The sequence below is a fragment of the Triturus cristatus genome, chromosome 3_2 (genome assembly GCF_964204655.1).
Source record: "Triturus cristatus chromosome 3_2, aTriCri1.1, whole genome shotgun sequence".
NCBI lineage: Eukaryota > Metazoa > Chordata > Amphibia > Caudata > Salamandridae > Triturus > Triturus cristatus.
In genome coordinates, this window is record NC_140584.1 from 826,329,511 (window position 1) to 826,347,992 (window position 18,482).

Consider the following 18,482-nt stretch of genomic DNA (forward strand, 5'->3'; position numbering starts at 1 on the left):
GACTACTATGCAGAAACGGTACATGTTTGAGATTCCAACTCAATAAACTACCCTCTTGCCTGATTAGGATGGAAAATTACAGCAGGACACGAGCTCTGTGTTCAGTACATAGCTTCCATCTCATCAAGAGAAGTCTGTTTAACTCCTCAAGCATTTTTCCTGCCATCAATTTTTTGTTTCTATTTGTAATATTTCACCAAATAAAATACGCGGGCCTTCGCTAGTTTATTTGAAAAATCAGAGAACCAAATTGTTCTGCTAATTTATGCAGAGCTTGATGAGCTCGGGCACTGCAGCTGGGGAGACAGCACCATGAAAAACCGAGGTGCTGGACACTGCCACTCGAGGCAGGGAAATGTAGCAAAAAAGGACAGAAGACGGGCTCATAAAACTGCAGCTCAAAAGACCAGAGAGTATTACTCAAGGGAATGTCACTCAAGAAACTGCAACATAAGAGGCAAGAGACTATGGCTTAAAAGACGCACGGCTGGCTCATGAGACTGCAGCTCAAGAAACTAGAGACGGTTATTCAAGAGAGTATGGCTCAAAAAATAAGAGACTGTGGTTCAAGGTACATGACTGACTCCCTTCTGAATCCCACAGCCAGACTGTGTCCAGGAGGAGGAGGCATGTGCCAGTACCAGTGTTTGAAGATAAACAGTGGCTTCCAGCAAGAACATGGTCATCCCACTCAGGGGCTATTTCAGGGTGCTCCGCTTCAGACCGTCTGGTAGGAAAATATCCTGTGGTCCACAAATCACTTGCCATTTTTTGTTTAGCCATCATCCAACCCTTCTTCCTCATGTTGAGGTTCTGGATCCTGAGGGTGCCCTGCGCCTTGCTCACGAGTAGATCCTAGAGCACCCTTTACCCTTCTGTTTTTATATGCTTATTACTACCCGTGTCATTGTAGCTGCACCGTCGTGCCCTTCCATCCTGCAGTGCTCAGATGCTTTGTGGCCTTATTTATGCTTTATAAACCACGCACTAACAAGCAAATCATAGCTATTGGGGGCGGGGGCACCGCAATTCATCAAATAACAGTAATGTCTTAGACACCAAATGCAATCAAATCTCTGGAATCAGAGGGTCACCGGGGCTCATCAAATCATGGAGCAATCAGGAGCAGTAACTAAAGCCATCAAATCACAGCAACGAGGGGCACAACAGTCAAATCCCTGCAATGAAATGGACACCATAAGTCACTGACTCGTGATAATAAAGAGCTATCCACCGCTGGCCACGAGGGAAGTGACCCCAACTCAGCAAATCGTAGACAAAAGGATATGTTTAGTCTACCAAAGACCCACCCAAAACTCATTAAATGTTGGCATCTTTGGCGTTTTCAGTGCTGCGCTATGTGTTCATCCTTCGCTTTTCACTTTCCCTTGCTCAAATCCAGCCCCTCGTCTCCTGAAATGCCCTTCATTTATCAGATATGTGAGCTGTGCCACTCTTACTAATGATTTTGTTTGGCATTCTCGTGAACCAGGGCGGGCGCACATACATTGTTAGATTTAGATCCCCAAATGTGCACCATTCATTCTCTAAGGTGAGGAGATGTGGCCCACAGCCAACGCCGGGGAAACAAATCCCGAGTACCAAACTCCAAAAATACAAAAACATATAACATGCATACACTCAGGCCCGGATATACGTGAAGAACACACCCACATGCCCACCAGTGCACCAAAGTCTGCTCCGGGGATCACTGCCAGGTATGTGCATAGAAATATATCCCACATCAATGGCCAGACAAACTGCTAAAGCATGCACAGACCTCACCTCCTCATACTTTAACAGACATGCACATGTCTACACACTTGGCGAGTGAGATGGGCCTTATGTGCACCAACCTCACCCAGCTTACAGGTCATATTAAACATGTGGGGAAGAAAACAAAATCAAAGCAAACGCTCACCGCTGCCCGGTACTTCATGTCTGCGGGTCAGGATGGACTCCTGGTACTCGATCAACTGAAAAGGGCAGATGCCCGCGAGAAGAACTGAGGCTTCCTATCTAGTGAGGCAAGATCCAATCATATCCATGTCCCAGTCGGGGTGGAATCGAGGCTGCTTCCGGCAGAGTGAGGGGTCCCACAGTCCAGAACCAGGGCTGTGTACTGGCGAGGGGGGAGGGCCCAGGTCCAGAGAGCTGTGAGGTCGATAAGGCCTACTTGTGGAAAGTCTCCGTCTAGGGACCACAAAACCAACGCCAATGAAGCCCTCAGGGCCAGCCCCGAGCAGACCCAGGGGTCCAAGGAGGAGCGCTGCGCAACACGGTAAATCCTCACTCAGTTGAGCCAAATCGGGGTCCAGAGATTACAGAGCCAGTGCGTTGTTGTCACGGAGGTGACGGGAGTTCAGAGCTGGGGTTGGCTCCAGCCCCAGTGAGATCCACAAGGTGAGGCCTGATGCCGGGAGTCCAGAGCCAGCAGGGGAGCTCGGAAAAAACAGAAGGCGGCCAAAAAGACTTCAGGTCTTAGTAGGTCTGAGAGGTTTCCAGTAGAGGATGGAGACGCGTCTCGAGGCACCCACGTCACAGCCCCTCATACATACTCAGCCCCGTCCCAGCAGATCCCAAAGGTATCCAACTCCCCCCACACCTGTGGCAAGGCAGCGGTCGCAGCGCTGACCCCCACATTCCAGGAGTGACCTCGGCTCCTCGCTGTTTGGTGTATTCGAGAGTGGAAGGAATAGCAGTGCTCGATGAAAAGCCAAAACACTAACAAAGGTCAGTCCTCAGAGCGAGCTCAGTCCCAAAGGTCAGTCCTCAGAGCGAGCTCGGTCCCAAAGGTCAGTCCTCAGAGCGAGCTCAGTCCCAAAGGTCAGTCCTCAGAGCGAGCTCAGTCCCAAAGGTCAGTCCTCAGAGCGAGCTCAGTCCCAAAGGTCAGTCCTCAGAGCGAGCTCAGTTCCAAAGGTCAGTCCTCAGAGCGAGCTCGGTCCTTGGTCCCTGAAGAAAGGCCCGCGCTCCCTTCTCAGCTCACATCCACCCATGCAGCCGGGCTGCAGAGCTGGGACTGCTGCGTGGAAACTGCCCGCATCGAGATGTTGCTTTTTCCAAACTGAGGAATGGAGGGGAGTGGAGAAGGGAGAGGCGAGGAGCCTGGAGAGGCCGCCAGAGGAATGTGCCTTACAGGCTGGGTCCTCGGGCTGCCAATGACAGGAGTCAGAGGGTGGAAACTGTGGGCTGGGCCGAGAGCTGGGAAAGCTGAGGGAGGAACGGAGAGGCACTGGGAGGAACAGGGACCGCTCGCAGCCCTCTCTCACAGCACAGAGCCCCCGCGGGCAGCAGACACCCGCCACCGAGGGTACAGGAGCACAGGGTGACACTCTCAGACCGGGTGTAGAAACAGACTGCCCGCAGCTCTAGCGCACGCTACAGAGACCTCACGGTAGCAAAAACATCACTCGGTGAGTGTATAGGGGGCGGCTGTGCCTAGGGCCCTCACTGCCTGCTCCCTGTGAGCCGTCACTCTGCAGAGCCCGGCCGCAGAGGTGGCAAACGTCCCTCCGTGAGTGCACAGGAGCACGGGCTGTGCCTAGGGCCCTCACTGCCTGCTCCCTGTGAGCCGTCACTCTGCAGAGCCCGGCCGCAGAGGTGGCAAACGTCCCTCAGTGAGTGCACAGGAGCACGGGCTGTGCCTAGGGCCCTCACTGCCTGCTCCCTGTGAGCCGTCACTCTGCAGAGCCCGGCCCCAGAGGTGGCAAACGTCCCTCCGTGAGTGCACAGGAGCACGGGCTGTGCCTAGGGCCCTCACTGCCTGCTCCCTGTGAGCCGTCACTCTGCAGAGCCCGGCCTCAGAGGTGGCAAACGTCCCCCAGTGAGTGCACAGGAGCACGGGCTGTGCCTAGGGCCCTCACTGCCTGCTCCGTGAGCCGTCACTCTGCAGAGCCCGGCCGCAGAGGTGGCAAACGTCAATCAGTGAGTACATAGGAGCACGGGCAATCAATGACTGCTACCCGCGAGCCCTCACTCTGCAGAGGCCTAGCGGGTAGCAACCATTCCTCGCTGAGTGTAGGGGGAGGGGCGAAGTGCCTGGGGCACTTACTGACTGCCATCTATGAGCATTCACTCACTGACGTGCATAGAAGCGCAGTCTGTCCGCACTCTTTAAAGAGCCATGTAGATAGGACAGCAAACACCCGTCACTGAGTACACAGCGAGGCAGGGTGTTAACAGGGCCCTCACTGTCTGAGTAGGTGAGTGCGGCGGACAGTCTATTTCTATGCACAGAGACCTCACGACCCCCCCCCCCCTCCCTCCACCGTGTGCATATCAGGACAGGGTGTGTATGTAGGGCCCTCACTGTGTGTGCACGAAATCACAGCCCTCCATGACAGCAGAAAACCCCAAATTGAGCGTACAGCTGCATAGTGCAGGCGCGCCCCGGCGATTGCACAGAGCAGTAAGTAAGAGGAGTAACATGGCATAAACTGTGGGCAGGGCCGAGAGCTGGGACATCGTGGGAGGCGAGATGAACATGTCACATAATTAGCATGAAGGCCTCGGTCGGTATAGCCTGCCCCTTCGCCCCCCGCTGCCCCTACAAAGACACCCGCAGTGGATCAGTGACACATTGAAGAGTATGCCAGAAACACCACCCCTGAGCCCTGACACAACACACAGAAGAACGCACAACGCCACACGCCCACCTCCGCACGCATCACAAGTAGTGACTTTGCGTGAGACACTCCATTGTTTTAGCAAGGCGGGGGTCGGGGGATTCACTGGCGTCACAGACATAGTCCCAAAACACTAGATAGGGCAGACACATTTCAAAACGAGGTAATAATCGCGGACACACGTCATACACTCGATTAACCATCCTCTAATTACAAGAGTAGGACGAGCCTTTAGAATGAACATTACTTGCTACTTTGTGCATAAACAGCCACCTCAGGGCAGGCTTAAAATGCACGCACTGTAGGGGTAGACGGAAGCAACTTCCAGTCCAATCGAAGGCTGAAAGCAGGGCATGTGCAGTAAAACCGAGGGCCCTCATGTCACACAGTTCCACGCACCCCCCCCCCCTTTTTTTTACCTCACGCCACGCACACGGAAAGACCTTTTACGTGTCCGAGGAAATCGGGGGAAAGTGCTAGTTTATTTAATCTGTTTTCCAAACGTTCTCCGCACTTGTGCAGCCTCTAAATGAAGCCGTAAATCAAGTGTGACGAGGGAGGGGTGTTTTGAGAGGTACGAATAACACGCATTCGGTGAACAGAGGTACAGATTGTACACAGTCCGCACTGAGTGCCCAGGGAACGGTATGGGGCCCCTCTGAGCAGCAGAAAGCCACTCCTCTATAAGTTACCTCATACATTCGGAATATTTTTCTGACTTTTTGGAGATTCACTGCACGGAGCCCTCGCTCACTGCAGAGTCCTCACTCACTGCACAGAGAAATACTGACTGCGCCCCCCCCCCCCAACTCACTGCACACAGCCCTCACTCATGGTATAGTCCTCACTCACAGCAGGGATCTCACTCGTTGCTCGGAGAAATACTGTATGTGCATGCCCTCACTCAGTGCACACAGCCCTCACCCATTGATCAGAGCCGCCTCTGACACTGATCAAACACTACGCAGTCCCTTACAGCACAGAGATGCACAGAGATGCACGTACTGCACAGACACCTCAGTCCCTACAAAAGAAGCGCCGTCACAGACCCGGCCGACTGCACAGAAGAACCACGATTCAGAATTCAAGGACGACACAAGCCAGGAGCCGCCGCGATATCACCCCCCCCCCCCCCCCCCCCCGACGGAAGAGCTCATGTCAGATCGACTGCCCTGATCACCCGGGAAGGAGACGGCTGTTTAAAAACGAAGCACTGATCGTGGGTGGAACAACATTTTACTGAACACATACGACCTGCAAAGCAGATCGGTGCCACCCTAGTTCTTTAAGTCCCTCCCAAGTGGATTCATCAGTGTATCCATCATAACTGGCTGCTATTACACCTGCCAGCTCTTGAATGATTACAACCACAAATATCACACGCGCATATACCCTGCCGGCAATATTCAGGCATCCAGCTTTAGTATAATTAGTCTTACATTTAGATACCAGCTAGAACTGACATTGGAGGCCTGTCTGTTAGGGATTTTATCGCATTCACTGCGGAAAAGCTTCACAGCATAACAAAGCTTTGGCAAAGCCAATCCGTTTGACACCTGCCTCAGAGTTGCTTACGTTTCGTTTCAAAAGCTTTTATTCGATTTGTACATACAAATCATACAAGCAAAAACACAATTGAAATATTAAAATCACCAAATAATCTTTCCTAAAAAATGGAAAAAGCTAAAGTGCAACAAGTGAAAAATAATCATGCCTCTATAGATCAACATGTTTTTATAAAATACACAACGGTCTTACATAGACTAACTGGGAGTCAGAAAAAATTACTTACTAGGCCTTTACTGGGAACTGTATGTTAAAATTATTAAATAATCATTCAATACTGTGGGGAACTGCATAAATCCCTTAATACAGACATGGATATAAAATTCAAAGAGAAATAAAACATATGTATACAGACAGGGATAATAACATTAATTTCATCATGAATAAACCCTGGCAGCTGTATAACACAAGTACAGACAGGTCAGTAAACAACATTAAAGTACAATACTTTTCCTGGCAGCTGTACATTTTAAAATAAAAGTAGCCAAGAAGAAACAAATCTCCTCGTTCACTAGTAAAGATAAAAATATCAATGCTGTTTGTGTGGTACAGATGTTGTATTTAATAAAAATTGGTTTAAGGTATTTAAGCCTAAAATACTGATAAAATTTACAAAAAAGTAAAAAATGGCAACTACTCTGACGAGAAGTACCATCACACGGACAAGGTGTGTTTGAACTAGTCTTTGTGTTTGGAAAAGCAACCAAGTGGTGTACTATACCCAATCTGACCCGTGTTAATACATACTGGTGGGAAGGGCGGGTCACAAATACAAGATAGGATTGTAGTCCAGGAGCTAAATTTAGATCTTTGTAAAATTTCAAAGTAGCAAGATTTCCAACAGCTTTGTCTCGCTCAGCCTTACGAAAATTAAGGAACGTTATCTTAATTTCTTTTTTTGAAATGGATACAACCTTTTCTGGCTCACGGAACACATTAATGTTGAACAAAAGTAGATACCAATGGTGGATGTATTTTAGCCATAATACCCGTGAGGAATGATCCAAACCTATACAGTCAAGGATAATATCCTGAGTGAATCGGGTCTCCGGTTTAGCCCAAATAGATCGCCACAATAAAAGTGGCCGAACTGCTGCTAAGTCAGAGATGTACTCGATCCCAACTTCGTCATGGATCAACTGTATGGAGGCGGAAGGGGGAACACATAATAACCTCCTTAAGAACTTGTTTTCCTCCTTCTGCAGGGAAATACCCTCACAGTGACCCCATACCCCTGCCCCATACAGAGCAGAGGAAGCACAACATACGTTATATATGTTCGTCATATCATAGATACTTCGTGAGCCAAGTTTAGAGGCAAAACGAAAAATACTACTAGTGGACCGTAACATTTTTATTTTTACGGCATCAAATTCCGCATTCCAGGACCCACTGTTACTATATGTTATTCCCAAATAACAAAAAGATTTAACAGAGGTCAGTTTTTCCTTATCTAGAAAGAAAGTATGTTTTACCTGCTTGGCTGCCTGACCACATGACATTACATATGTCTTAGTTTTATTCACACGAAGCTGCCTAGCTTGTATAAACTGCGTGAAATTATCAATAAGGCGCTGTAGGCCCAACTGTGTTCGAGATAAAAGAACAGCGTCATCCGCATAAAGTAACAGCGGAACAGGTTTACCACCAATCAGGGGGGCATCTGCTAAAATGTTGATCAAGGATCGGTCTACACCATTTATAAAAAGGGAAAATAAAAGCGGGGCTAAAACACAACCCTGACGAATGCCCCGGGACACTTTAAAGAACGGGGTACATTCGCCAAGGGTGCCATAGCGGACTTTACATGAAAGTTTTTCGTATAGTCTGGCTAAAAAATACACTATTTCCCTTGGTGCCCCTGCATCAAGCAGAACCTCCCAAAGAATACTATGGTTAACCAAATCAAAAGCGCTGCTCAAATCAGCAAAACATAAAAAGAGGTTGCCACTTTTGGCCACAGTATATTTACTAATTAAAAGGTCTAGATTTACGCATTGGTCCAGTGTACCCAGACCTTTGCGGAAACCGTATTGGACTTTAGTTAAGATGTTAAAATCAGTTGCCCAGTCTTCTAGCCTCTTCAGCAAAATCCTGCTCATCACCTTTACAGAAGCATCCAGTAATGAAATTGGGCGATAATTAGAGGCCTCTGACTTATCGCCCTTCTTATGTAAAGGAATGATGATCGATTGACCCCAGGTAGAAGGGAATTCATTTTCAGCCGCACAATTAAAAATCCTTGTCAAAATGGGAGCCCATAACGCTGTTTCATCTTTATATAAATCCAGCGGGACCCCATCGGGGCCAGGTGCCTTGCCTCCTTTACTCAAAGAAATTGCTTCCTGACATTCTTCCAATGTTATATCCAACGAAAGGGGCAACCATGAGTTTATATCTGGTGGAGGTAACTCAGAAGTTAGTCCTCCAGGGTTAAATATTTTAGAAAAATGATTAACCCAGTCGCTACAAGCCACGTATGAGGTCAGTTCTGGAACATTTTCTCTACTGAGAAACGGACTATTAATCGTTTCCCAATAGAGTTTACTGTTTTTAGTTTCAGCAGCCTCCCTCAGCTTGTCCCACGCCTCAGACTGTAATACCCTTTTCCTTTTATTAATGGCTAATTTATAACTAGCCCTGAGGTGTTGTATCACATTCTTAACACGAGGTTTGGTGCCTAGCGCATTCTTTAGGTTGCGGAGGGCGACAATACATGTCTTATCAAACCACCCCTGTTTTTGACCACTATTGGCTGACGGGGTCTTAGTGAAGATACCCTCAATAATGATGTTCAAAGATACAAAACATTCTATTAAACAGCCAGAATCACTGTCATCATCCAGACAATAACTAATTTGATTCTTGCATTGGGTGACAACCTCCTTCTGCTTAACTTTGGAATTTACACCGGTCCATTTAACCCTAAGGCCCTTTGGTCTAATAGGCACTATATCGGTTGTACATTTACCACCTGAAACTGTTGAGGTGCCATGCCCCAAGAGGGTAACACGTAGGCTATTATGGTCACTGAGACTTTCTTCATTCACATATAAATCAGTGTAGTCTCCACTGCTAGACAACAAGATATGATCAATAAATGAACCTGCATCTCTGCCCGTGAATGTAGGGCATGTTATTGCCCGGTTGTTAACATTGCAGTTTAGCAGGGTCATATCTAGCATAGCTAGCATATTATTTAGGGTAGAACCGTAACTGCAGTGTTGGAAATGGGGGGAATCCTCCTTCCCCCCCTGATCTCTCCAATGACTATTTACTGCTACATCAAAGCCACAGATATTCCCGTTAGATAGATGGCAAGGCTGCAAATTAAAATCCCCAGCCCATACCACCTCAGCCTTTCTTTTCGAGATATCTAGAGCTTTAATGATTTCCTTTTCTAAAGGCAGTAAAATATCCCCCCTGGTTGCGTCAAAAATGTTGTTATAAAAGTTAACAATAACTAAGTCAATGTTCTTTCTGCATTCCACCCTTATAACTTGGCTGTGCGTCCCCACGGTTGTACTATATTTGACCGTAAAGTCACGCTGCTTAGTTGACACTAACAATAAAAGGCCTCCCTTAGCCCTACCCGAGCTGGATTTGGTTGCTCTGAGACAAAAGGATACATACCCTTCAATATTAATAGGGTCTGGACACCAAGTTTCCTGTAGTAAAATTAAATCAAAACCCTCGCCCAAAAAGCTGGTCCAAAAGGGCGTACCCAATTTACTAGTAAGACCAGCAATATTCCAGGAAATTAAAGAGATTCCTGCTGGTTTCCCAGCATTACCAGCAACAGGTAACTCCTGTTGGTTTACTGGTGATAATAAAGCAGGACCCTCTTCCCGAAAGATGGTAACCGAACTTAGGCTAGGGCTTGCAGTAGTTGTACATATATCCAGACTACCCTGATTGCCTATGTGCTGGGAAGGTCTTAATGATGACAATGCAATAGATTCGTGGGGTACAACTGGGGGCTTGGCCGAGGAAAAAGAAGAATACTCCATCTCAAAATTAGGGTTGTTTAGATCCAGTGCTTCTAGTAAGCTGAGTCAGTCTACCTCATCTAGCACGGCATATCTATTTGGGTGGGCGAATTGTGAGGACATGGGGTCTTGAGAGTGGGGCGGGTCCTGCCACGTTTGTTGCCAGGAAAATTTATCCAATTGGGGTGGCTGAAAAGATTGCGGCCATTGGTAAACTGGCTGGGGTAAAGGTGACGGAAAATGAAAAGGGTGTTGCCAGTGGGCTTTTGCTTGATGCATAGGAAAAAGTGGGGCATTTGGGGGCTGCTGCTGTAAATTAACATGACGTGGGAAAAAAGGGGGCGGATAAGGTGGTTGCAACCAAGATTTAGCAGGTTGCTGTGGAAAATATCCAGGTCCACTATTGCTTTGAAAAGTGGGGCAGGGAGTGTTAGGTCGTACAGGCTTTGATAGAAAATAAGACAAGGGAAGTGGGTTAATTTGGGTCGCAGGACCACTATTGGGTGCATTACACACGTAGCTTGCTGCCCCTACATCCCTAAAATTAACAGTTATTACATCCCCTACTATTGATTTCTTGCTTCTGCCCACCCAATCCCCTCTACGCACGGTAAGAATTTCACCGTTCATGTTGTTAGGTAGGGGTTTGTGTAAATGGAGCCATTGAGCACATTTGTTCCTAAGCTCGGTAAACGATTCTTTTACTCCCTCCTTCAATGGGGGAACCGCCGTCAGCACGACTACGAAAGGGGAAACCTCTGGTGGTAGGTTTATGGACCTAAAACGTGTCTGCTTTGGTTTGGGCCCTTCAGGTTTAGTTATAATGGGAGGTGCAGAAGTTAAATTAGGTTTCCCTGCTACTTCTTTAGCTTGGATAGTGGGGGTGGCAATATTAGCAACAACAGGATGTTTAGTCGCCTGGACAGGAGTATTCCCCTTTGTTATCTGAGCAGTTATTGGTTGAGCAGGAATATTCCCTATTTGCGGCTTAGGGAGTATAACTGGGTTCCCATGGACTATAGTACCTTGAGCCTTATTTGATACACCATTGGGGGCCTGAGTGCTCGTTGGACATTCAGGGGTTGATTCTATAGTCCCTTGTGACTGGACAGGCACTTGTACCTGCCTTTTTTGTGGCCATTTGGAGTGTATTAGAGAAGTAAGCCTATCCACTTTAGAAATTAAAGGCTTAATTTGAGCTGCTAAAGTGGCTTCTAGGTCTAGTTGTAAGTCTTTTACCATATTTTGCACCCAGCACGGGATACCTGATGTCAATTGTGGGGTAGGGGAGATCAAATTATGGTTCCTAGCTGTGGCTTTTACTTTACTTTTGCCCTTCAATAAGGCCTTATGGGGGTTAGAAGCCCTTCCCCGTGGAGCAATGGGTACAGAAACTGTTTCCGCATCCTTATGCCCACTCAGACTCGGCTCCACTTTGTCAGATGACTGACATATTTCGAGATCTGGTGTAACCTCCAGGTCTTCAAAAGACAGGTCCGAGTATGATGGGGCAACCGATAGATCTACAGTATTCGGTACAGTCGAAACATGATTAGTGGGCACGGTTATAGGTAATGAACAATTATTCACATTCTGCGGAACAGGAGATTTAGCCTTTGCCAAAAGGCCCAGGGATGAACGCCTAGCGTTAGCAAGGTCCATAGAGACTCTTTTTTCCAATAGAACAATACTTTGGTCAATAGTCTCATTTACGCGTGAAATAAAGAGATCAATAGGACCAGTCACCTGAGCTACCGCCGTAGCTTTTTTCGCGCAACTTCGAGTTCTATTGCGTATGGTCGACATCTTGGGTATTAGTTTTCAGGGGTGAAGACACAAAGGTTCTGGGCCAGGGCCGTCCTCTGCCGTCCTTGAACGGCCTTAAACGGCCCGCTCTTTGCCCGGTCTTCGCCCCGGTAGTCGCCCCGCGCGCGTCCCGCGTGCGCGTTGTTACAGCAAAATATATGGAAGAGGAAAGTGAAGGGGCGGGAAGAGGACCAGCTGCGGCCGATCAGCGCCGCGCTGCCTGCTGGTCCTCGCAGTCCCGCCTCACGTCCTCTGATGAGATGCTGGCTCGGCTTAGCCGCGTTGGTGCTTCCAGGCACTATGGTGTTGGTCCAGCTACACAAGACTGCAAATTGACCTGGCCTGCGAGCGGCACCCAAAAGCAATAAAAATGCCCGCTCTAGCGTAAAACAATAAAAAAAACATGGGTAAAGCCAAAAGGTCTCATTTGCATTTTGAGTCCTAACATTAAAAAGACTACTACAGTAAAAAAAAACAACCACAAATGTTTTTTGTGTTCTGTGCACCTATGAGATAAAGAATTTAATGTGTCATGATATAGTGTACTTTACAGATGTAAAATATTCCCTCAAGCATTGCAATCCAAGCCCCTCGTGGAAGGTGCCAGGATACACTAAACAGCCAACTGCGTGAGGTGGGAGATTAATGCACCTCTGGATTTAGCCGCGCGCCCATTCCATGCATATTTTAAAGAACTGGTAGCCATACATTATTGGAGAGCTGCGCTATCACGCCCAACCTCAAAAGGATTGTTATACACACACGGTGCATAGATGAAATAAAGAAATAAATGTGTGATGACAGTATGTATCTTTCAGATGTAAAATAGTCCTTTCTGCCTCCCAAAGGAGGCAGAACACCACATATACCTAAACAGCCAATACAAAGAAGGTAGGACTAAAATACTCTGGCTAGCTGATGCATGATGTGACTGGTAATGTCTGAAGCGAATTGCTAATAGTTTTTAAGCCAAATAATCCAATGGATGACAGAGTTTGAACTGAAGCCCCATGGAGTATGTGTGGAATCCAATAAGCTTGCATTTAATCCTCATTTAATCACGCTTACACTACACTTATGCATTACGGCATAGCATCAACACTGTGCAAAGTTTGTGGACTTTGTAACAGAAGCACAACATATTATTGTACAACAGTCATCATTTCCTTCAGGCTTGGGTCAATAAAAAGGACTGAGCACATGCCTTGGGGGAGTTTAGAGTGAGCAGAACAGTTCCTTTCTTCTATCTAGGCACAATCTCGGTGTGTCAATGGAAAGCCATGAAGGTGGCTTGAACCCATTCCATCTAACCCTATAAGAGTAGGCAGCCACATGTTACATCAGCTAAGGCAGTACAATCTTAGCACTGCCATGATATTCTGTCCCTACCAGTACACTATTCAGCCAGGGGGTGAGATCTGGTCGCTGTGCCACCTGCACAGCATCCATGCCTACTGCCCAGACTTAGCAAATTACCCCCTGCCCACAGGCATGACCCAATAAACATATCACTGCTTTGGAATTATTTAGCGGGTCATGCTGATTGCTGGGCTGTTCCAAATGAATGCAGCCTCTGTATTTGTTTTACCAAGTTGCATTGTTGCAAGCTGTTCTCCTGTGTCGCCCATAGAGCCGAGAGCTCTCGTGAGATCTGCTGGCTCTCCTTTGCATTGCTGCTCTGGAGGATTGAAATGGGTTTGAGACAAGTGGTCTCCCATGCTACCAAGGTGTAGAGTGGCCTAGGAGAGGCTTGGGATAAATAGCAAGTGTGTCTCCTCAACTACAGTAAGCCTGCAGGGAAAGCATACATCAACAAATAGGAACACAACTAATTACCAGTAGAGAAGTTAACCGTACCGAATGTGCTCAGAGCAATTCACGAGGAGAAAAAGGAAGCCATATTCAATCAACGCCGGTCAAGCACCAGCAGAAATGAAAACACATTAACAAATTGCTATCGAACAATGATCAGAAGAGAAAGAAACACGGCACCTAATCTGCTGCACGCCCAGCAAATTACCAGCAGACAAGGAAACATAGTACTTAAGTGTGAGAAACTCTGAAAGTGAATGATAGCGAGTGAAAGCTTCCTGGCCTGCAAAAGAGCTACAGAAGCGGTGAATACAGATTGTACGCAGAGATGAATCTATATCAACCCTAGCTCACCTTTTGGTAGTTTGGTCAAACCTGAGGCTTAACCTTCTACAAGGGTATGGACAATTCTAGATGTAATGTGACATAATTCAAGCATTCATAGGCTAAAACAATGTAAAGTAAAACAAGCACTGGCAAAGTCTTTCTGACTTGCCGTTAAAAAATAACTAATACTCTCTTGGCAGGACAGCAAGGGAAGGAGCAAAAAAAAAAAAACCTGCTTTCCCATAAAATGCTAAAAGAAAAGGAAATTGTAGCTCCCTTGCCTCTTCTCTTAAAAACGTGTAATGAGCTACTCAAAGGGGGAGATGACATATGAACTCCCTGGAGTAACATAGTTCCCTGAATGTACTCAGTGGAATAATTTGGTATCCATTCACAACATAGTAAAGAAGAATTGCACGAGATGAGGGACCAACAAATAATAGGGAAGGAAGCCACTGCTTAAGAAGCAGTGATATAAGACAGACTAGAAAGCCATCCAATAAGAGCAAGGATCTGACCGAAAGCCAAATGTATGTATATATTTCATGTATTGGAGACAAAAGGTCTTCGACAAAACTCTGCTAATGTTGTGTGTAGGAAGAGCTAATAAAAGCAAATTCTAAATTACTCAGAATTCATTATTAAACAATAACCTTGCCAATATTAACCAAGCATGTCCAAATATACATAACTGGAAGAAATTAGAGTCTTAGAATTAATCATTATCAAGTAATGACTGATTTCTTGATTAGCGTTTTTCCGCGCTGCTTGTGCTTAGATTGTGGTACTTTTTTTGTGAGTATGTATTGTTTGTTTGTTCTTTTTACGTGCTCCTATGCCGCTCCATCTCCTTTTTGAGCTGCTTTTTATGTCCCTCCGTTTTTGATTTTCTGTCTTGGGACCGACGCTCCCCTCACTCGTCATTTTTTTTCAAGAGTTTTCAAAACTTCACTTTCCAGTAAGTCACTTTTCTGTGGCCAGTCTTGTCCGAGCCGCATTACAACACAGCACCACAATTTATTACATGTTAATAAAGTAACATATTTTAGCATTCACTAAGGGTGAGTTTGTTCATAATTCATCCCAGTTTTGGTCACATTCCGTGTAATGCTTTATTCCTTTTCAATTTGGGAAAGCCAAAGTAAAGTTTAATCTTTTAATAGTGTACAAACTGGTGAAATTGCCGATTGCCTAAATTCAACTGTAGGTGTGCTGTTAGCAGTCATAGGTTGTACACCTCAATAAATCACCATACCATACTCATCCCATAATATACTATGCCACAGGCCATGACACAACACCATACTATACAATAAGAGACCATAACATACCATATTATACAATAAGAATGCATACCCTACTATAAAATAACAGGCCATACACTAACATAGCACACAATAACAGCCCATACCATACTTTCAAAGGACAGACCATAAAATACTGTACAATTACAGGTCATTCCGTATCCGACTATCCAATCAAGTCACCCTGACCTCTTTTTACCTGTACCCACTCCTGAGCCCTCAAGTCAACTGTGCTTTGTTTTATGCCTTTCAGTATGTCAGGCGGGCGCCTTCACCTCTTTAACAGTTTGCCCTCTTCTTCTCCCTTCACGTCTCGCCTAATACAGTGCATGTGCGAGACAATCCCTTTACTTAGGGGGTTTACAGCCCACCCATTACTTACCATCAGTTGGCTTCATCATCATTCGTATACGCTTGCTTTTCTTTGGTCAGCATGTACCGTCTTCACTTCCTCGTCGTGGGTTTGTCCCTACCTTGAAGCATGGCCAAGGTCCTACTGGCTTGTAGGGCAAACAAGCAGTGGCCTACAGGTTGCTTGGAAATGTCAGTGGTGTTGGACCGCTGTTTTTTGGCTGTTTATAGGCCTGGTGGGCCAGTTTTTACTGTTGGTTTCCCCTATATTAAAACACACTTGCCTGCAGCAACCTAAAATCTATGCAGTCTCCCATACCATGCAAAACACTTACAAAGCGTCTCTTTACAGTTCAGAACTGCCCAATATACAAATATGGGCCATCTATTAGCTATCTAATTCACTGATGTAGGCCACTTTTTATTTTGATGCCTAGGCCTATTTCCTACCCAAGTCAGGCCCTGAGCATGGTCCAACTACTGCTTCCACAGGTCGCCGCTTTCAGAGGTACTTTTTCCCCCCTTTTATTTGCACCCCCTTTGTCTCTTCCACCTCTCACATTGTTTCTTGCTCTGCCCCTCCCACCCCCAACGCCTCCTTTGTTGTAGCTTGTCAGGTCCATCCCTTCCCTGTTGTTGCCTGCCCTGTCCACACTGGTCCCACCACAAATTAAAGCACCCAAAAGTCACACCAAGATGCTACAAAGACTCAAACTGCACTGCACTCCCTGCTCTGTAAGGTCTTTTGAGTGCTGTCTTCATGTGGGGCCAAAACGGCGCACATTAGCACAGGGGTAAGATAATAAAAAAAAAAAAAATGTGAAGGCAGAGAATAATCTCATCCTAAGAAAAATGGATCACGGTCCCTCATGGTCAACGCTGGCCACATCATAGTGCCTTTTTGTTTTAACTTTCAGCCGGGCTGCTGTAGAACATGCCTAAAAGAAACGGACTATGCCAATAGCTCTCCCATAGACAAGACCTATTGTCTTTTCCAATGCTTGTTTGAAGCTTTCTGTCCCAGTGGTGCTTGTTTCAAACAGTGCCCGATGGAAAAGGACTGCAGGAGGTGTACAGTAAGAAGGGACTTGTAGTCAGAGGGACTCTAGGTACTCACAAGCATTTTAAGCGGGATGAAGCAGGAGATATGTTTTTGCTGGTAACATCCTCACTGGATCCCGAGCGCATCTTCGATTAACTCCTTCTGGTCGAAGTCAAGAGTTACTGTTTGGAAATTCCTTAACTGCAAACGATTACAAACTGGGCTACGGAGACATCATCTTCAGTTCTAGTCCTCAAGTGACCAGAGGTTCCTCACTATAATGGTAGGGCAGTAGTGCCACACTGACCGTCCTCGGAATCCAGTGGTCAGAGTGCCTCAAAATTCGCTTTTGGGTCAAAGAAATGTCCTCCTCTGGTCCATGTAGGGATGAGTCAGCCAGCTATACGCGCCCCTCTCGTTTCTTCCATTGGTGGGTGCCGGTTTGGTCATACAATTTAAGGCTCAATAAAAGGGCTGCTTGTAAAAAACAAAAATGTAAACAAATCCCATATACGTGATTTTTCAGAAAATTCCTTAAACTTACACATTGTAACCACCAACTTCTCCACTTATGTCAGATAAAAAAAGCAGGATAGTGGGCACACCGCTACCAACCACCTTCTACTTAGTGCAAATGTAAATCAATGTCGTATATTTTAAGATACGTGCAAAATCCGCCAAAGCTGCACAGCGTCCCGCATCCTTAAGATACAATCGTCCTTGGCACAATTCGGAATGAGGCAAAATGTGAAACGTTCAGATTGTGAGGGAGGGTTATCTAAACGTTTGTGCGGCCTAAAAAACATGAGTAATCAGACATTTTAAAGATTTGAGGAACAAAGACACTGTGTCCAATGACTGTTTCTGCTGTGCAAGCCTGCTGCCTTGCTCATTTCTGTAACCATGGCAATGTAATAAACACAAACATGCCTCATGCTATAATTTTGTATTGGAAAGGCCAAGCCAGAAGTCGGGCAGACTGGCAGGCAGTAGGTGGACTGAGGTTAAGATGAAAAGTGCCCACGGGTGCGAATGAGCAGAGACGAGGCCAGGGTAAGTAGCTTTTACAGCATACTGACACGTCACTACGGTCTACAAGGACAGGAGACCAAAGGCGACCAAAGGCGATCAAGGTCAATGCCCCGGGCTTTAAGTGTGCGGGTCCCGCCGTTGCTCAGCACAGGCAGTTCTACTAACAAGCATTTGCAATGCAATAGGTCTCGCATTTATGCGAGTTTGAGCTATTGGCATAATAAATGACAATGCCTTTTCTTTGTTTTAGAAACGAAAACAAAAATAAAAGGCATAGGTATTTGCAATGTCAATAGCTCAAACTCGCGTAAATGCAAGACCTATTGCATTGCAAATGCTTGTTTAATTTTGCCTCTTAGGGCGCATTCTTCACAGGGGGCATAGTGGTGTGTGCCATTTCTGATGCATGTATGTATGTATTAGTGGGCACTCTTCACAGGGTCCACCTTTCTACTTCACGTTGGCGTGTGCCACACTGGTGAGTGTGTTCTAATGCACAGCAGTGTGCACTCTTGACACTGCACCTTCCGACCGCACTTTGGAGTGCGTGTTGCACATTGGTGTATGCGTGTTCTAATGCACACGCCAGAGTGCACTCTTGACACGGCGCACCTTCCTACTGCACTTC

The 18,482-nt window shown here is 46.4% G+C and overlaps 1 protein-coding gene across 5 annotated transcripts in view; it reads right to left on the minus strand.

The window, feature by feature from the left end:
- Positions 1–18,482, minus strand: part of MYO1C (myosin IC) — a 416,904-nt gene that overhangs the window by 226,418 nt on the left and 172,004 nt on the right. Inside the window, exon 1 of one of the 5 annotated variants that reach the window (XM_085649048.1) lies at positions 1,922–3,129. The exons of the other annotated variants lie outside the window; for them this stretch is intronic. Coding sequence (XP_085505174.1) covers positions 1,922–1,939 — 18 coding nt within the window. The 5' untranslated portion in view covers positions 1,940–3,129. Of the gene's footprint in view, positions 1–1,921; positions 3,130–18,482 lie in introns of those variants that run through there. 5 annotated transcript variants of the gene reach the window in all.